The sequence below is a fragment of the Equus przewalskii genome, chromosome 3, assembly GCF_037783145.1.
Source record: "Equus przewalskii isolate Varuska chromosome 3, EquPr2, whole genome shotgun sequence".
Taxonomy (NCBI): Eukaryota; Metazoa; Chordata; class Mammalia; order Perissodactyla; family Equidae; genus Equus; species Equus przewalskii.
The window spans coordinates 47,999,884-48,021,352 of NC_091833.1; the positions used below are offsets into that span (position 1 = coordinate 47,999,884).

At 36.4% G+C, this 21,469-nt stretch overlaps 1 protein-coding gene and 1 long non-coding RNA gene across 2 annotated transcripts in view; one reads left to right on the forward strand and one right to left on the reverse strand.

The window, feature by feature from the left end:
- Positions 1 to 21,469, reverse strand: part of MMRN1 (multimerin 1) — a 66,775-nt gene that overhangs the window by 11,823 nt on the left and 33,483 nt on the right. Inside the window, exons 5-7 of the mRNA XM_008514387.2 lie at positions 14,489 to 14,602; positions 12,990 to 13,163; positions 6,467 to 8,458 (exon numbers count right to left, since the gene is read on the reverse strand). Of these exons, the coding sequence (XP_008512609.2) occupies positions 6,467 to 8,458; positions 12,990 to 13,163; positions 14,489 to 14,602 (2,280 nt within the window). The remainder of the gene's footprint in view (positions 1 to 6,466; positions 8,459 to 12,989; positions 13,164 to 14,488; positions 14,603 to 21,469) is intronic.
- Positions 13,045 to 19,806, forward strand: LOC139082278 (uncharacterized). The gene is made up of 5 exons (XR_011538112.1): positions 13,045 to 13,255; positions 13,439 to 13,578; positions 14,289 to 14,371; positions 17,729 to 17,858; positions 18,343 to 19,806. It is a non-coding gene; the product is annotated as an uncharacterized lncRNA (long non-coding RNA).

Consider the following 21,469-nt stretch of genomic DNA (forward strand, 5'->3'; position numbering starts at 1 on the left):
CCATTTCCTTTCTATTGTCAGATCATGTGTTCTAAGCATTGGTTCTGATGTGAGCTTTGAACGCATGCGTTCTGACCGTTCACCTTAGATTTCATGGCCACTTTATTGCAAGAAAAGGTGCAGAGAAGGGTTGTCATTTTTGCTAGTGTTCTCTCTTCAACTGTCATCCCTCCCTCCATATGAAGGGGAATCCTATAGTCCTTTCTTCTCCCAGAGAACCATGAACAAAAAGCACTTCATTTAATATTCTCTTCAACACTATGTTTTATTGACACAAACTGGGGAGGCTATCCCTGGCAGACAGGCTTCCTAAGTAATTCTGATACAAAGAATATCTTTAAGATCATGAGTAGAAAAGAGATAACAGAACCGGCCTGAGACAGCTGTCTTTAGAGAGGTCTGTTTGCAGGGAGTTGCCTTTGGCCCACCTCTGGGAACTTGGCTTCTGGCCAATCCCTAACTGATAAGTGTCATTCACTGTGCCCAGTCTCTGTACAAACAAGATGGTTTATGTTGAACATCTGCTTTCCTTCTGGGCTAGGCAGAGGGTGCCTACATGACCAGCCCTGTTATGGACTAAATGTTTTTGTCTCCCTCAAATTCTTATGTTGAAATCCTAACTCCCAGAGTGATGGTATTAGGATGTGGCGCCTTTGGGAGGTGACTAGGTCGTGAGGGTAGAGCCTTCATGAATGGGATTAGTGCCCTTATTAAAGGGACCCCAGAGAGCTCTCTTATTCTTCCCTTTCTGCCAGGGGAGAAGACAAGTTGACAGTCTGCAACCCAGAAGAGGGTTCTCACCAGAATCCAACTATGCTGGCCTAATCTCAGACTTCCAGCCTCCAGAACTATAAGAAATAAATCTCTGCTGCTTATAAGCTACCCAATCTATGGTACTTTGTTATAGCAGCCAGAACTGACTGAGACAAGCCCCAATTAAACCCTCAGGTGCTGAATATCTGATGGAATTCTCTGGGCAGAAATATTGCACACATTACTGCATTTTTTTTTTTTTTTTTTTTTTTTTTTTTGTGGCTGGAAAAAAGAGCACACACAAGTGTCCTCCTTCATGGGAGAGAGAGCATAAAGAACCTGTATGTGGGTTTCTCCAGACTCCGCCTGTGTCTTTTCCTCTTGCTGATGCCATCTGGTATCATTTACTATAACAACCTGAGCTGTGTGTACAACTATATGCTGAGTCCCAGGGGGGCTTCTACCATGTCACCAAACTTGTGTAATGTTTTGGAGACCTTATAAAACACATCATAAACTCTAAATTCAAGTAGATAGCCTTCAAAATTTAATTAGTTTATATTTAACCATTTTGGCCAGAAGTCAACTTATTAGTTAACTTGAGATATATTTGAAAATGTTAATTTTTTATACTATGGAAAAACATACGAAGAGTAGAAAACACTTTGGAAAAAAATTATTAAAACTTTTTGCAGATATTTTTTAGTGCTTGTCAATACATGTGCATTTTTATACAGTCAAGCCTTTGTATTTTGTATCCTATTCTTTCTGATCATCATTATGTGATAAGTATAAGCTCAGATATAAACAAATATTGAGTTTAAAACAGTTTGACTTATAAAAGTAAAGATGGAAGAGTGAAATGTCATGAGTCTTTATGTTGACGCATGGAAATAATTACATATCAAATATTAAGTAAAAATATTAGAGAAAATAAAATACAAATATTGAATACAGCTAAGAAAATTGCATCATATATTCGTAATGAACTTAATAATATACTGAATACAGGTTATTTCCTTGATCCTCACAATAAACTTGTAAGATGGGTACATTATTCTTATTTTATAAATGAGGAAAGTAAGGTTTAGAAAAAGAAGTTAAATGACTTATTAGAAATAAATACGATGTAGGTAAGACTTGAACCTTGATTTCCTGATTTCAAATTTTGTGCTCAATTCAAAAACTGCCTCCATGCAGAGTCACAAAACTTAGAAATGGTTTTAAAGTGATATAAAGCAGTAAAATATTCACTAGGCTCTTATTTTTCTCTTTCAAATTGCTTATATTCACAGCAATGATAAATTTAAAAAGGTGTATTTTGTACACTACCAAATCTTTTATAGAATGTAATCTTTCTTAAGAGGAGTAAAGGGGTAATTATGAATAGAAGAGGTTTATTAGGGAGAGCCAAAGACATTTGGTAAATATTGGGGAAATAGTGAAAATAAGAAGTCCCTCTCACAGGCAGGAAGCGGGCCTCCTCAGCAATACTGCTGCCGACGTTGCGTTATGGGCAGGATTCCACGCCTCTTGGAAGGCAAGCAGCCAAGCTCTCTCTGCCGGTACAAGTCTGCCAATTGCTGTACAAACAAACCCTCAAAGATGAAATAAAACCCTCTCGCTGTCTATCGGAATATTGTTTAGACACAAGTCAAATATTTAGTGATTCAACTGGAACAGCTTATCAGCATCGGCCTAGGCGGAATCATAATCAGGATAACTGAATGGCTCCAAAGGAAGTGACAGAGTGAGTATTCTGAATTTTGCCCTTCTACTGCATCAGTCAAAAGATCTAGTGAATAATTGATGGTGACTTTCAATGACTTTCAATGACAACTGCCCAGTGACCATCTCCCAGAAAAGCCAAACTGAGGAGAAGCACCCTTGCTTCCTTCTGGCCTATGCAGAAACAAGCGGCAGTATTTGGATTCTCGAGGAAAGAGACTCCCTGGGACTAGGAACTCTGGCTGTACGGAATATACAGATATGGCCAGATTCTGGAAAAGACATGATGCTTCAGACAGAAACAGAAGGAAGAGAAAGGCGGGTGAACATACTCCACAATCTCTCTGTGTTCAGTGGTTGAGGACTGAGCCCTGAGTCCAACAGACCCGGAGTCAGGCTCTATCCCTTACTCACTGCATGACCTGAGACAGGATACTTTAGTTCATCTCTCTGAGAGTTAGTTTATCATCTTCAAACTGAGAACAATGATAGCCACCTCATAGGTATTGTCAAGTGAAGTAACTCATACAGTAAAATTTGTGCAGTGCCTGGGATAAAGTAACTGTTAATAGTATCCAATATTATATTATTATAGCATTACTAGTATTAGGCTTTAAAGGAAGTGATCACTTATTAAAATTGATTAAATTTTAAAAACTATGTTGATATATTTTTTCTTTCTACAAGGTGCACTTATTCTTCTGCAAATAATTATTATGCAAATGATAGTAGCTATAATCTGAATAATATTATTGTGAGATTCATAAGATGACAAGAAGTTCTCTTCTGGCGTTAGTTATATAGGGGAGAAATGTAGCTAGATGATATTTATAATATAGTAGCAAAGGTCAAAGGAAACAGCCAAATTTAGCCAGTGTGTCAGTGCGTCCTACCCCCGGTATAAAACAGGGTATCAAAGGAAGGAGTTCATTTTGCAATTGGTTTGTTCTTATGGAGAACTTAGCCTGAGTTCTCTGGTTTCATCACCTCACATAGACTTTACTTGCTCAGCTGTCCAGTGAATGCCATGAGTTTTAGGGGCCATAGAAGCAGGGCTGGTTTAAAGAGCACGTGTATCTATGCACCCACTTAAAAGGACCCCGCGCACTATGTTGCTGGTCCTGCATAAAGTGACTGTCTACCCCGCCCGTGAAATGAGGCCAACATATCTTTATTGCCCTGACATCATCATTATTGTTTATCTTTATGAGATAAAGAAATTTTAATTATTAATTTTGGTGGGTAGACCTATAAAAAATTCTACTTATAGTAAATAAAGGAATGGGAAGCAATTTTATCAAGGCATCATTGAAAAAAGAAAATCAGGGGGCCGGCCCAGTGGCCCAGTGTTTAAGTTTGCGCGCTCCACTGCAGCAGCCCAGGGTTTCACTGGTTCAGATCCTGGGTGCGGATATGGCACCACTCATCAGGCCATGTTGAGGTGACGTCCCACATGCCACAACTGGAAGGACCCACAGCTAAAATATACAACTATGTACTGGGGGGATTTGGGGAGAAAAAGCAGAAAGAAAAAAAAAAGGAAAAAGAAAGATTGGCAATAGTTGTTAGCTCAGGTGCCAATCTTTAAAGAAAATTAAATTTAAAAAATAGGAGGTTTGTTAAAAAAAAAGAAAAAAGAAAATCAGAACTGAATTAATTATTAGCCCATTAGGCCCAATTTTGAGTCAACTGCTATATAAATGTCTAAATACAATTTTTATAAGTTCCTAACATGCTTTCTTTATAGTTTAAAAGTTTATGGGTTCTATATTCTATTAAACCTTTCTACAAACTTCACTTATTATTCTGCTGAATAATTCTGAAGTACAATTTCAATTAATTTTTAAGCTTTTGAAATTTTATGCTTACTGTATAGATGACCTAGTTATTTTTTGGTTGAAGAAAAAAAATGACATATTTTGCCTGGTGTATGATCACACATCCTGTAGAGCTTAAATGAAACTCATTTTCAGTGTCCACAGGAAGACCAAGGATTGAAATCATATGGATAAAGAACTCACTATTTTTCCTAAAATTATTATTATAAGAACATCTTGTACTGAAATACTACCTTTCTCTTGGAAACATTAAGTCTAAATAGTTTGTTCTATGATCTCACAGGGCAAGATTACTCCTCCTGAGTCAGATCAATTTGGAGGGAGTCATAAATAAATACAATAATTTAAATAGTCAAGAGACAATTCAATTTTGTATTATTCTGTTATTTTTAATAGTATCAAAATCTTCATAAATTAAATATAAGGAGTCATATTATGTTAGAATAATGATCACCCTTTTGTAATTAAAAGGTAATAAAATACAAAATTTATCCAAATGGCCATATAATTTCACAGCAGACTCATGAGAGGAACACTGCCGTTTCTTTTAGTAAGAATCAGTAGCTGTTCTTTTCATTGTGAAAAGATTAGTTAATATCACTCATATGCCAAACACATTCATAGAACAGTTCTTTCATACAGAAAGACTATTAAGTAGTTTATATGCACCACATTGAATTTCTCTTTCCTTCTCTGGTGTTTACCACGTCTGTTAACGGTACTGTGACCCTCTCATTTCCCAGATTCAAAACCTCAAGACCTAGAATATTCTAGGTCTCTCCATTCCTCAAGGGCCATGCATTCAGGCTGTGAACAGCTCATGTTTTTTACAACAATGCAGTCTGCAACATATTTCTACTAACGAGCTCAGCACAGCACCTATTGCAATGCCATCACTTAGAAGGAAGACACTGACGTCCAGGGAGGTGAACTTACCTCAGGCTACACACTTAGTGAAACGACTAGGACCGCAGTCAAGATTCGTTGTTCCTCAGATCATTACTTGTTCCACTCTCCTGTTGACTTGACCTTTACAACATTTCTCACATCTGTCTCCTCTGTTTCAGATCTGTTCTTCCTCAGATTTGCTCTTACTGCTCTTCCCAATATTCATTCAATAATGTCCTAACTGGTATTCCTAAATTCATTCTCAGCACATGCGACACACTACTGCTAGCTTCACGCTCCTGAGACACAGTTCGTACTACATCCAACCCTCTGCTCCAAATTTTTAAAAGCCACTCATAACAAAACTGTGTCTAACTGCCTTAGTGCTATGGTCTGAACGTGTCCTGCCAAAATTCACATGTTGAAATCCTAACCCCCAAAGTTGATGATATTGGGAGGTGGGGCTTTGGAAGTGCTTAGATCATGAGGGTACAGCCCTCCTGAACGGGATTAGTGTCCTTATAAAAGAGACCCTAGAGGGAGCCCGCTCCCCTTCCACCCTACGAGAACACAGCAAGGAGGCTCTGGCTCTGAGTCAGGAAGAGGGCTCTCACCAGAACCCGACCATGCTGGTGCCTTCCTCTTGGACTTCTAGTCTCCAGCAGTGTGAGAAGTAAATTTTGTTGTTGATAAGCCACTCAGTCTGTGGTATTTTGTTACAGCAGCCTGAACAGACTAAAACACTTAGGTTGGCATTCATGGCCTTCTGTGATCTACCCAAATCTAAATCCTGCTGTCTTATGCATTCATTCAGTCAGATAGTCATTCAACAGATGCTTATTGAGTTTCTTATTGCATAGACTGAACATTTTGCCAGGTAATGCCAAAACCAGTAAGATACAGTCTTGTCTTATTCATCAAGGAGCTCTTTATCTTATAGTTTCCTTTAATTATGTATGCAAGGAAGAATGTTTTACAGGGGCAAATTAGATGGTTCTATAGGGGTCTTGTCAGAAAAAAGGTTAAAAACCTGTAGACAAATATTTATACTTTAAATAGTTGCTTCATATTGATTCTTAATTTACGTAGGATAGAATCAGATTCAAATAATACGTCAGTAATCTTCAAATTACTTGACTATCTACCCAAGTTCAAGTATGTACCTTTTATATCTTATGGTCTTGCTAAACCATACAGACCTACTAAATATCATTTAAATTAACGGAGAGATTCAAAGTTATTTTTTTGCAGTAGCTTACCAGGAAATACAACAACGTTGTCTGTGTTTCTCTGGGCCCGGCCTGTCAGGACAGTGGTAAGATTCACTGTTGGTTTTTTAAGTGTATTGGCTTTCTTCAGCAATGGTTTTACTTGCTTCTGAGACTTAACAACATTTGCAAGACTACCAGACAACGATCGGTTTATATATCTAGTTAAATTAGAGAGGGCAATTTGAGTTTTTATTTCAATTACTGATTCCACGAATTCTGTCAGGTCTTTCTGAAGAAGCTCAATGTCTGGTACGGAACCTTTGATCCACTTAGGTATGGTGGCCTTCAGTTCTGATATACTTGCAGAAGCGTTATGAGACATCGTTAGAGCTTCGTAGAGAGTTTTGTTAAGTAAAGAGAAATTAATGGAAAGATGGATAGATTTTGCTTCCAGTGCCTTAAATCTAGAATTTAATACCTGCAGTTGAAGAGCCTGGTCTCTCTCATTTGTAGCTACACTGCCTTTTTTAAGTGAAATATAATATGGTGTGAGCATCTTGGTCACTTTAGTCTCAATGTCTTGCAACCGAATTTCAAAATTTTTGGAAATCTTTGTGGCTGAGAGTATTTTTTCCTCCAAATGACTCATATTTTGCTGGTATTTTATCACTTGAGATGTGCTTTCATTGAACATTTGAGAGATCTTTTGAAAGTTGGACTGATTCAATTTTTCATCTTTGGAAATATCTGCAAGGACCTTGGCAACTTGCAAAACAAAGTTATATCTCTGATCGTCATTGACCAAAATCTGAATAGAATCATTCAAACGTTGGAATTGAGGAATAAACGTCAAAATAGTTTCCATATTTTGGGTACATTTATGATGGACATCAGGATTATACTTTATTGTACTTAAAGTCTCTTTTAACATGTAGTTATCCTGAATGAAATCAATGGCATTATTTATGATAGTCATGGTCTTATTTAGGCCATCTTCCATTTCTAAGGCATATTCATTGATCCGTCTGTGTAAGGCATCACCACGACTCTGTACTTCATTTCTAAGTAAGTTGTGTCTTTTTGAAAGTTCTTTGATAAGAATATTTAGCCCATTGACAACACTAATCATATTTTCTACCTTTTTGCTTGTAGCTGCTGCTTCCTTTTGTTGTTCATAGGTCATTGTCTCTCTAAATGACCCTCCCCGCTCAAGCAAAGGTTGAAGGATCTCCATATCGTAAGTCAAATCACTTAGTTGCTCATTCATTTTATTCATCTTATTGTCCATTGGAAAGAGAACTTCAGCCAATGTTTGGTTTAAAACTTGTAAACTCTCTTCTGTGTCCTTAATTTGAAATTTAAAATCTTTTCTGCACTTGGATAACATGTCTTCGCATTCACCTCTGACAGATCTTTTCTCCATCTCCAAAGCAATGGTGAGATTGGTAATCTTGCTTTCTTGGATGTGCAAATCATCAAACATTTGCAGCATCATCACACCCTGCTTCTTTATATTTTCATGTAGGGTAGACATGTACTCGGTGACATTATCGCTAACTGAGTCAGCAGCTGAAACACTCTTCTGGTCTGATATTTGCTCCGTTGATAAAAGCTGCTCCTGGACTTCCTTCATTTTAGACAGTGTCTTGTTGAACGATTCATAATGCAGAATGCTCCTTGAGTGTTCCTGTTCTAGAGCACCTTCTAAATGAGTCTGCTTTGCTTCTAGTTCTTTAATAGGCTTCTCACATGTAAAAATCATTTCTTGCCTGATATTCGTAATGCGATTTTTTAGATCGAGTATATCAGTCGAAGTAGGCCTATTTTCTTGCATTAAAACAGACTTTTGCTGGACCGCTATTGAAACCACAGATTCATTAACTTGGCGAATTATTTGTCTGGTGTTTTCAAGGTCCTCTGACAGACTTGATACAGTCTTGAAGACCTGCGCTACGGTCTCATGCATGTCCTTTTTAAAAGCTTTAAATTGTTCTCTTACTATATCCTTTATCAGATCATTAATGCTTTTGGATTTTAGACCTAAAGAAAGAAATAATAAACAACAACAAATGACACATTATTTTAATTACGTAAAATTTAGATATCTCTAAAAAGATAAAAACAGTTTGAGGCTAAACACTAAAAACATGCAATAATAAAAAACATTTTGACTACATTTACTCATAAAATTTTTAAAATTACTATAGTTTATAGAAGGTGATTACCTTCTTAATTGGTACGTCTGAGGGGAGAAATCAATTGTGGCATAGAACACACTAGAACCACAAAGCAAAGTCTCTCTGGACAAAAGACATGAAGGAAATACTACTGACTTCAGTTAACAGGCCCTTGAATGCACTGAGTCTAGGTCGAGTCTCTGTCTGGTATGATGATACACGGCTTTGGGGTTGCCGCCATAGTAAATAATACTTGGTGTTAGCTTCTGGTTGTGTTATTAGGTTTCTATTTATTATTAGTAATGAGGTTTCAGACCTTGTGTTTTGAGGTTACAAAAACTAATAAATTTACTACAGAGAAGAAATTTAATGATATTCCCAAATGAAGAGCAATATGAAGTAATAGTCTTGTTGAACAAGATTCAACAATACTTTATAATAACAATAATAATAATAATGAGAGATTTGGGGATCATAAACCTAAGTCAAATGAAAACAGGAATTCAAGATATACATTAATTATCATAATGTGACATTAGTTCTTAACAAAAAGAGACAGAGAAACGTGCCACTGTTGAAGAACATGCTAGTACCTCCAGGATTGGGAGCGCGGACTGATCATAAGCTAGAATGATTGTCAGTTCTAAAAGTAGCATTAAAAAAAAAAAGAAAAGAAAAGGAAAAGTAAAAAGGTTCTGAACTATTCAGAGCTCTTTAGAAAAGGAACTAAATATTTTAGAATTAAAAAAAAGCAAAACAAACAAAAAAACCTGTTACATATAAAAACAGAAAATGGGAAAAAAATAAAACATATGCTTGAGGCATATTTAGAGTACATAGCTATGAAGCACATGCAAATGAAAGGTCTGTCTATTCAAATCCAAAGCGTAGCCCGTGACTATCATGTAAAATACAGACAACATAATACAAAGCATTCAAACAGCAAGGTTTGCACAATGGGCTATTGTGAAATGAGTTTTGGCTACCATGAAGCCTATTCAAGAAAGATGACTGTAGGATAGAAATATCTACAATAGAAATATATACTCTCTACAGGTCTTTATTTTATAAGCAAGCTTTTAGAAGTATTTAAGATGCATGAGAGACTTACACAAAAAGCATTTTGAAATAACAATTACACCAGATAGAATGAGGCATTGCTTGAGCATCTTGATATTAACTAAGCTGGTACAAAGACAAAGCTGTAAATGTTGTTTACATAGATAAATATCTCTTTGGAAATCCTAGATCCTAAAGATCAATGTTGTTAAATGAAGAAAGAGGAAAAAAAATTATTTTATATTTCTAAATCTGGCAGAAACAAATACATTTAAAAGTCAAAAAAATATAAGTAAGTGAAAATCAATTTGTTCGTAATAGAAAAAAAAATGTAAAGTCTGGGCTAGTAATCAATGACACAGCGCCAAAGCACTGAGCACACCAGAAAATTTTAAAAGTATTTTTATTTTCTAAATTTTACTTAGCATTTAACTAGTCACCCGTTTATACAGCAAATCTTCATTGAGCACATTTTATATGCTGCCCTGAAAATGAAATTTGGAAATCTTAAGATTTCTGAACTTAAAAATAGAATATGTTAGCTTTACTGAGTAAAGGTGCTGCTCAATAGCAACGTTATTTTTATTGTACTTTCTACAGGATCACTTAGCCAGCTCCTGTTGGTTAAAATTGTCTTTAACTCTCATGACAACAACAACTGGATGAAATACAATAAAATATTTAATGTTAAGAATCAGACCTTGGAATTTACACCCTTATCATTTTGGATTTAAAACATTTTCAAGATTGAAAAGGTAGAATAAAACCTAAGCGTGATTGAATTAATTAATTAGTTGTGGACAATAACAATAGGTGTTTAACTTCAGGCAGTGAAAAACTACGTGATCTGAAAGTCAGAACAAGAATGATAGTAGGTAACAACAATGTAAACAGGTAAAGAGCAGTATAGAATCTTGACCAAAGGAGTCAGGAAAAAAGTAAACAAGGAAAATGAAAACCAGGAGATATGTTAGTTGTTATGCTTTAGAACTTGGATGGAAAAACATACTGGGGAAAGGGTAAAATCACAGCAGTGTCTGAAAAGAAGTCAGATTATTAGGTTAAATACTCATTTCAGGATAAGGAGCTTTTCAAATAGCATTTGTATTATTTGTTACTAAAACATCTGTGCAAGAATTTGATTTTGCAAAAATACATAAAAGAGCTTTATGCCAATATCTGAGTGGGCACATCGTTTTAACTCTATTTGATTCTGTTTCATGTGACTCACGTGCTTCCACTTCCTAAAGAAGAGGATATTGGACATATTTGGTGACTTAACACATGTATTTGATATCAGATACCCAGGCATGTCCCTTGTGACCGTGAATGTAGGGCCAATTTATAACGTTCAAGTAACTCTTAAGGAGTTGGGGCATTTGACTTTGAACAGTGTCTATGGCTGTTTGCAGATGAAGCAGTGTTTCCGCCCATGGATGCAGAGGAAGCCAGAGCAGAGGATGTGGTGTTGCTAGGTAAGTGCAGCACCTCATGGGTGAGTTTAGTTTTTGTTGCGTGCATGAACATTCATTAACTGCAAGCCCTCTGGTTCCCATAACTGCTTGTGCTCAGTACCCAATTAATGCCTCCATTTGAGGAGGGAATTTGTTGTTGTTGTTATGAGTGTATGTTTTTTCCTGTGTCAGTGCCAGAATTTTTGCTAGGAGGTTCACGAAAAACAGCTGACAGGCCTAATTCTCTCAAGTCATGATAACCAAATTTTGCCAAACAAATTTCATTATAGTGGTTATGGTCAGTTACACACTGTTTCTATTTGGCTCCTTTCTCATGCTACTGCTCCAGGGAAAATACATTTCTCTCTCATGCTCGCCGTCACTAAGTTTTGGCCATAGGGGGCATGCCAGATAGGTCGGACAAGGTCTTTCTTTCACTGGCTTAATAGCACCAGTTATTTCCATGGTTTTAAAAAATCATGGTTTCTACGGTACTGGTAGATGATTTGGAAACTTCCACCTTGTTATCTCTTTTACCTGTGAACCACTATAGAGGAAAAATAACTTGTGATGACAGAAATGGAGTTGTAGAGTGAGTATTTTTTTTTTTTTAATGTATAAAACAAAGTGAGAGGGCCCAGTAATCCTGAAACTCAGAAACATACAGTAAACCCAATGAATTGAGACACTCCTATTAACCAAACTATTTGCCTGGAATCTCCAGTCCCTACCTGAAATCCCTTTGCCTGGTTAACTCCTCCTGGTCCGTCACTTAACAGTTGAGATGTGAGGAAGCCTTCCTCGGCTTTAGACTAGATTTGTTGAAACTATCAAACAGTCCCATTGAACCCTGTGCATAACACTACATAGCAATTACTCACTATGCATAAATCTCTGTGGTAGGCAGAATATTGCTGTCCCTCCCAGGCTGTCCACACGCTAATTCCCTGAACCTGTGAATGTGAATATGTCACCTTATGTGGCAAAAGGGCCTTGACAGACGTCATTAAGGTTAAGGACCTTGAGATGAGGAGATTATCCTGGATTATCCAGGTGCGGCCAATGTAATCACAAGAGTCCTTGAAAGAGGAAGAGGAAGGCAGACAAGTCTGAGAGATGCCATGGGGGCTCGACAGCGATTGCTGGCTTTTGAAGATGCGGATGAAGGCCAGAACCAAGAAATTCAGTGGCTTCTAGAAGCTGGGAACAAGCTTCAGTTTATAACCATCGAGAAAATAGAACCTCAGTCCTACAACTGCAAGAAAATGAGCTCTGAGAGCAACTTGAATTAGTGGGAAATGGGTCATCCTGTAGAGCCTCCAGAAAGAACACAGCCCACCGTTCGGAGAGCATGAAATTCAGGGAAATTGATTCACATTTATAAAGAAACTATTTCTCTGACCTGAGATGTTTTAGGACATATCTTATTGATTATACTTCATGATCTACAAAATTTCTGGGATAATAATGCACTTAAATTTATCCTCACTGTCTCCATCAATATTATTGAGACGAGCATATAGCTGCCTTAGCAATCATCCCTTAACCTCATCTTTACTTTGAACCGAAAACCACAATGGAAGTAAATTCAGTATGGCTCATTTTAACTATACAGAAATCTAAGTTAGGCTGTAGCTAGGTATGTAATTTCAATAAATCAGATGAATAGTCAAATATTTGACTATAGAATAAAAAATATTTAGATGTTTCAAATTATTTCAGAAATAGAGTGATTTACAAATATCTTACTAAAAAAACCTGTCTTAGCCTTCCATATCACCCAGCCTAAAGCAGAGATCCCAAAGTGATGTGAGAAAAGATAAATGAGTCATTTGCCTTTTGTCCTAACTGAAGGAATAGTTTATTTTACTTTACTTTTACCTTTTAGGAAAGATTGAAATTCCCTGCCTTTATCTTCATTGATTTTCCCTTCTAGGGAAGAGCACGCGTTCTTTACATCACTCACAGCCAAAGAAACATTGTCAATCTTCGTCTGCAGAACGGTCAATTTCATTGCCTGGTGGTTCAGCTGGTCTGCCATTTTTTGTGTCACTGCTGCATGTAGAAGAAGAGAAAATTGGAAACATTTAAATGTGTATATATATATATATATTTAAAACCACTGAAAGTTCAAGATAGGTTTAAAGGTAATTCAAATAAACCATATTTCACTATATATATGAAAATATAGACTATATGCACTTAGTAAATGGCAACCTGAATTTTAGACTACTTGGGGGTAGAAATTAGTAAAAAGTATTGTAATAGCTTAGATTTCTAAACTGTTTTAACTCCTCCCAGAATTTTGTCTTTTTTTTTTAACCTTAAAGAGTTCTTGATACACACTCAGCAGTTGAAGAAACTAAGGGGCAGAAAACCAAAATAACTTGCTTGAGGTACCAGAGCTAACGCCTCACCTTCTGCTTTCAAATCCAGTGCTCCAGCATTGAATATGTGTAGCCATCTACATGTAAGTAGTTGATCTATATTCTGAGAATTTTATTCTTTATTGAGGTATTCTTTAATGAGAGATAAAGAGATTCAGAATTTAGTTTGAATTGCTTTATACAGCAATGATCCTTTCCATGCCTTTACACATGCACTTCAATCATGTGTATTATGTGATGTCAGGCAAGGAGGATTTTATGGTATTTTATGAAAATACTGAATTCCAATCCCTTAAAAAATTAGAGTACAATTTCTAAGATATATTCATCAGTGTTCTTAAAGAGATCCCCCTAAGTCACATTTCTCAATTTGAGTGCCGTATTTTATATGACTAGATCTATGCCAAACAGAGTGGAGAGGTGTTTTTAGCAGTAACCAATTTTATGTTTCTGAGAGAAAAAGTTAAGCCTAAAGAAAATGGTAAAGTATTAACGATTAGAAAGATGAGAAAATATGTGACACGACAACTTTGGATCAACACGAGGTTCTCGTTGGTTCTTAGTGATAATTTTTTTCCTTAGTCAGTGATCAACACCCCTAGTGATCGCTTATCAACCACTGGAAGGGAGCCTTCTTAGCTCCTTAAAATGTTCAAGTCGTTCCTTCCATGTCAAGATTCTTCCATGATTGCACTCTTTGGTGGACAAGAGTTTGAATTTATTTCAGAAATTTGTGATTTCCTTACAACCTAGTATGACAGCATTTTCATTTTCCTTCTGTGTTTGCACACAGAGCTTCAATAATCACGCAGGCTGGGAACCTGCAGCTCGGTCAGTTTCCGCCAACATGCAGCGTCAATAGAAAAGGATTGAGAGGTATGTTCATGTGTCACCACCAAAGCTTTGATAGCCAAGTGATTTGTTCTTTGGAAGTTGTCATCAATAGTGTTGACAATAATTGGGTTAGGGATGATAGTAATTACAATCCGTGACCTGGGTCACCACAGTCTTGCTGCTGCTGTTGCTGCTGCTGCTCAGCTGTCCTTCTGCCAACAGCTGTGTGACTCTCAGCCTGGTTGCTGTGTATCAAGTCCTGCTGTTCTTGGGCTGGGGGGAAGCGAAAAGAGAAGAGAGAGAGGTTAAGCACTGGGACTGCCTCATTTTTTCCAGTCCTGAGTAATAATGTGGATGACATTCATTTTCCTGTGTGCTGAAGTGTGATGGTCTGCGATGATTGCAGAGTAAGCTGCTCCGCCTCCATCCATGGGGCAACGTGCAACCGCGTTGGTGTTGGAAGTGCAGGACTCTAATTCTGTCTGAAAAAATAAAATTATTCAGGTCTCCTTTTAGGCGAAAATGGATGGTAGTTTGGGGAAGCTGTGTAAACTGGCGGACACAACCTGCCTGCATAATTGAGGGCACTTTAAAATCAGCTGTGTTAAAGCTATAGCAGCTTTATAAGTAGACGGCCACAAAAGCAGTTTGTTTAACAATGCAATATCCCACTGGCGTCTGCTTGGAAATCAGGGAGAGCTACAGGTTCCTTACTGAAAGAATATCTGTGTATGTAATAGTGCCACTTAAATGCGTTGTTCCCAGATTTTTAGGCTCAAAGCATAAGGATTACAAGAAGAAAAGGATCACGGGGCACATCTCAAAGGAATCAACCTGTAAAATCAGTGAAATTTCAGAAAAAATAGAAATTCTTATACAGTAAATCTACTCTTAAAGAATCACTTCACATTTCCCATGAATCAAGTTAATATTTTAAATGGCAGTATAATTTTTCATTGGGGAAAACAATTTAGACGAAAGATTTATTAAAAATATTGAACGAATCAAGTAATGTATGTCTGTAATTTGCACACTTCTAATGAACACATTTATTCATGGAAATCTGCATGTGAGACATGAGAAAACAAGTGTTTGGTGTCTGACTGGGCTTCCTCCCATGTGAAATTATGTACTGATGAAACCGCACCTCTGGCACATGTTAATTATGCTCCCAAAGGCATATGTGGCTGTGACAATAATATTAACACAGCTCTCCTCCACAGATAGTATAATATATTTGGCACTAATTTGAGTTAGTCTCTATTGTTAGACTAGATTTTGCATTGCTTTTCTTCTGGGCATTGAGCTAAATTAATGAATTTCCATTCATGTCCAAGGTTTTTGTTTTGATTTGGTTTCTTATTTTTCTCCACTATGTTATATAAAGTCCTATGTAACTGTTGATTTATTTGGTGGAAGAAAACAATCTGCAGCTTGGGGAAAAGTGTACTTATTTGGAGGCTGCAGTAAGTGGTGAAAAGTGTTAATTTTCTGCTAAGTAATAGCAATAAATTAATTCACATAAATATATCTATTAAATAATTGCATCAGTTTTTTTGATCAAGGTTCCTCCTTAGGTGATACAATAAAGCATTTTTCTGGCAGCTTGCTAAAATCTGAGTCTGCCCAAGAGGGTAACTAGAGACTGAAGCCATGGTTCCCAAACCAGGGTCCCTGGGTCAGCAGAATCAGCATCGCCTGGGAACTTTTTAAAAATGCAACTTCTAAATTCCACCCTAGATGTGCTAATTTAAGAAATACTGGAGCAGGGTGGGAATCTGTGTTTTAACAAGCTCTCCAGGTGATTCCAATGCACACTAAAGTTTGAGAACCCCTGGAGTGAAGTGTCGAGATAAATCTTCCTTAGCAACTTCCCACCACACCACCTTCCCTGTTTTCCTTAGCAGTGAAAGAGTGTTCGGAATACAGACCTGTCAGTATTTACAGCAAAAGGAATAGGTGGGTTTAACAGGATAACAAATAGTCTTTTCATTTTCTTACTGCTTACCTTTTTGAGCTAGATCATAGGAAAACGAAAAGAGCTGGTGCATCTAAAGGCATACCATCCTTAGTAGGCAGAGGACGCTTTGTTAGGAAGCAATGCGTGATTATAGTAAAAACAGAGACTACATTGTTTTGTGGCATACAAACAAGGTTATTATTCACATTTTCTCATCTGTTATTAACATTTTACACATATGGGTTTTAAATATTTCTTTAGAATAGTGGTTTTTCATCATGGATGGAAATCAGAAACACCTATAAATTTTGAAACACTAAAAGTGTCCATGTTCTTTCCATTCCCCACCTGAACATTCTGATTTAGCCAATCTGTCCTGGGGAATTGAGCATGTGTATATATATTTTTAAAACTCGACAGGTGATTTCATTGTATGACCCTGGTCAAGAGGCACTAATTTGGTACAAATTGTAAAATTTCCTAATTCTAATAAATAAATTAATTGCTATAAGGCAGAAAATATCAGATATTTTCATATTAAAATTGCAATCTAGGAATTGTTTTTTATAATTTTTTAATCAAGACAGAGGAGGTGGGGGGTATTTTAGGTCTTCTGGGATCATATCTGAATGGAGTGCTTCATCAAGTCGTACTTCTGTCTGTCTCACCAGTCCAGGAAAGATCCCGAACGTGCAAGAGGTGAAAACAACCAGCAGATGAAGAGCATTCAAGTCGAACTTTCTGTTGATCTTAGGGTCAAAAGAATTTCAGATAAATATCATTCATGTGATTTGGAAAAACGCTACTGCACTGTAAACAAGGAAATAGAAAGTGACATACTAGAGAAAATCAGCAGGTTAGAAATAAAAACTAAAAAGAAGAAAACTTTGAAATCAGTGACAAAAGGGGGAAGAGAAAGTACATAAAGAAAGTCATCAAAAGGAAAAAAAGAAAGAAATTGAAAGGGATAAAGAATGATACATAGAAGTATCGAGTGAAAGTCTTTAGTTTTCTTGCATACTAATCTTTGGTGAATCACTCATTATGTGGAAACATAATATAAATGAAATAAGAAAAATTAAATTTTCTCCATATTTTTGTTAAATTTTAAAAAAACTAATTTGAAAGAAAATGTAGTTGGAAAAATACTTTCAATACTAAATGACAAAAACTAATGTGATTGCACGTGTGTGTGTGTCCTTAAAACTTCCCGTTTTCTCTCAGCTATGGTTATTTTAAAATTAATTGTTTTCAGGAGAAAATAGGTGGGGAAATTAGACTCCTAAGTAAAAGGAACAACTGTTAAGCATCACACAAGAGATCCGATTGTCATATGAACCTCTTTTCTCAGGAATTCATTGGATGGGGTCCCTGCCAAGGCTGTTAAAAACTTGCCATGCCTGTTTAACAAATTCAATAGTTCACGTTATCTTTTCCAGCTCTGTTTGTTGACCGGAGTTGAAAACTTGCATTCATCCCAGTTTACTGCACGGATCTAGCCCGCAGAGAAGCGCTGATAGGATCTCTGATAACAGTGGAGTCAGTTACTCTCCTGTGAGAAAGTTCCTGGTTAGTCGACGCTCTTATTTTTTCATTTAGTGACCTTTCTGTCTTCCCAAATATACTCCCTACTGCGAGGGCTGCCAGGCATTCTAGGTTTTCCAGGCAATCTATCTGATCTTGCACTTAAGCACAGATCTTTGCTTTATTCCATGGGGTGCAGATTTCTGAGTCTCTTTTTCTTGGTTCTTTCTAAGAGGTGCCAGGACAGAAGGGCATTTATTTAAGTCAATCATCTTTTAAAGATCTTTATGCACTTGAGATTTTTAAAAAATGCAATATATTTTAAAAACTGTATTCCTTTTTTCTTTTCTCCCAATACAATTATGCTTTTTTTTCCTGCACTAGAAACTCTGACCTTGGTGGATCAGGGAATTAGAGAAGCAAGGTCGGCAAGGGTCAAGAGCAACAGCTTCCTTTTAGGGTTTTTTTCTTTCCTTCTCTTTTTTTTTAATTAGACAAGCGTTATTTGTGAGTATTTTTTTTCTTCCAGGTCTTGGAGGCATATGGAGGAAGTCATTGATGGCAGCTCAGTAATGAGGAAGCTTGCTCTTTCCCCCTTAGAACCAGAAACTTTCCTGTGTCACTTGACAAGACTGGTTTCCAGCTGATCCTGGAATGTGAGTGCGAATACTTGCATGGTGACATTAGGTACATGCATAAAGATTTACTGCGATTTAGTAGGTAAATCGAAGAAGGCAATTGGGTACAACAAAGATTTAAGGTACATGGTATCTTTTGACTAAATGTATCATAATTTCATCGAGCAAGATGCTTGCAGGAGGTAATGTTCTTTCTCAAAGAGGAAAGCATTAATCACCACTGGGAAGAATTAGATACGCAAAAACATAAGAAACATAGTTTTTTCTGTTTTAAATATTGTAACTTTTATTTCATATTAATTGAAGTAATATTTTAAAATAATCTTCCTGAAGAAACCCCATATTTAAAATGTTAGTTACAATAGCTCTTAAATAATTTATTGAACTATTTCACAGCGTTTATGAAGTAAAATATTTTCATACATTCATAACATACGGTAGGGGTCAGTTCATTCCAATAACTGCATAATTGCAGTTTTTCAGCCTTCATAATATCTGTGATAGATTTTATAAAGCATAATTTTATAAAAGACTTTTTTCCTGTATAGAGGGTCTGACTAAAGCTGACTGGATTTATTTTTAACAGATTTGCAAAGAAGTTTTCTTTCCTCCTCTCTTATCTAACATTATTTGAACTTAAATTTCTGTCCTTTGTGTCATGAGAGCAAGCTGCAATTTCCTTGTTCTCCTTCAGAACATTTCAGAGACATCTACTGGAAAAGCATATTATTGCAAATTTTATAAAATTGGTTTAAAAAGTATGTTGTTACTGACATTTCAAAAATATGTCTTAGATACCAGATCACAAAATTAGATTCCTTTCTGAAGACAAAGACTGCGGCCCTCAAGAAGCTATAACAAATATAAAAAATATCAAAGCTATTACTTTGCTGTTGGACTTAATGCTCCTTTCTTTTAAAAGCTTCTATTCAAAGTTCTACTCAGAGTTTTAAAAATTTGGTTCCCTCTTGATAGTATGATGAATATTTTTTTTCTTTCCCATATATCATTTAATTCTTAGCATCGCTATGACAGAGATGCAAGGAATGACAGACTGGATATAAGGCATAAAGTTCTGTTCCAGTTGGTTGATCTAAAGCAGTCAGCGTATTTTTTTGAAAGATCTTTGGAATTTGCACAACTTTGTTTTTTTAAACTTTATTGAGGTCATAATAGTTTATAACATTGTGAAATTTCAGTTGTACATTATTATTTGTCAGTAACCGTACAAATGTGCCCCTTTACTCCTTATACCCACCCCCTAACCCCCTCCCGCTATGTAACCACTAATCTGTTCTCTTTGTCTTTGTGTTAGTTTGTCTTCCACACATGAATAAAATCATACGATGTTTGTCTTTCTCTCTGGCTTATTTTGCTCAACATAACACCCTCAAGGTCCAGCCATGTTGTTGCAAATGGGAAAATTTTGTCTTTTTTATGGCTGAGTAGTATTCCATTGTGTATATATACACTGCATCTTCTTTATCCATTCACCAGTTGATGAGCACTCAGGTTGCTTACATGTCTTGGCTGTTGTGAATAATGCTGCAGTGAACATAGGGGTGTATAAGTCTCTTTGAATTGTTGATTTCAAGCTCTTTGGATAAATACCCAGGAGTGGGATAGCTGGGTCGTATGATATTTCTATTTTTAATTTTTTGAGAAATCTCCATACTGTTTTCCATAGTGACTGCACAAGTTTGCATCCCCACCAGCAGTGTATGAGGGTTACTTTTTCTCCACAACCTCTCCAACATTTGTTATTTTTTGTCTTGGTGATTATAGCCATTCTAGGGGGTTTAAGGTGGTATCTTAATTTACTTTTGATTTGCATTTCCCTGATGATTAGTGATGTCGAAGATCTTTTCATCTCTTGGTCATCTGTATATCTTCTTCGGGAATGTCTGTTCATGTCTTCTGCCCATTTTTTGACCTTATTGTTTGTTTTTTTTTGCTTGTTGAGTTGTGTGAGTTCTTTATATATTTTGGAGATTAACCTCTTGTGGGTTACATGATTTGCAAATATTTTCTCCCGGTTGGTGGGTTGTCTTTTCCTTTTGTTCATGTTTTCCTTTGCCTTGCAGAAGCTCTTTAGTCTGATGAAATCCCTCTTGTTTATTTTTGATTTTGTTTTCCTTGCCCAGGAAGACATGGTATTCAAAAAGATCCTTCTAAGACTGATATAAAAAAGAGTGTACTGCCTATATTTTCTTCTAGGAGTTTTATGGTTTTGCATCTCACCTTCAAGTCTTTGATCCATTTTGAGTTAATTTTTGTGCATGTGTAAGATAATGGTCTACTTTCATTCTTTTGCATGTGGCTGTCCATTTTTCCCAGCACCGTTTATTGAAGAGACTTTCCTTTCTCCATTGTATGTTCTTAGTTCCTTTGTCGAAGATTAGCTGTCTGTAGATGTGTGGTTTTATTTCTGGGCTTTCAATTTGATTCCATTGATCTGTGCGCCTGTTTTTGTACCAGTACCACGCTGTTTTGATCACGATGGCTTTGTAGTACATTTTGAAGTCAGGGATTCTGATGCCTCCACCTTTGTTCTTTTGCTTTAGCTATTTGTGGTCTTTTGTTGCCCCATATGAATTTTAGGATTCTTTGTTCTGTTTCTGTGAAGAATGTCATTGAGTTTCTGATTGGGATTGCATTGAATCTGTAGATTGCTTTAAGTAGGATGGACATTTTAACTGTGCTAATTCTTCCAATCCATGTGCATGGAATATCTTTCCATTTCTTTTTGTCGTTATTGATTTCTTTCAACAATGTCTTATAGTTTTCATTGTATAGGTCTTTCACTTCCTTGGTTAAATTTATTCCTAGATACTTTAATTCTTTTTGTTGCAATGGTAAGTGGGATTGTATTCTTGAATTCTCTTTCTGTTAGTTCATTATTAGAGGATAGAAATGCAACTAAATTTTTAAGTTGATTTTGTACCATGCAACTTTGCTACAGTTGTTGATTATTTCTAATAGTTTTCTGATGGATTCCTTACGGTTTTCTATATGTAA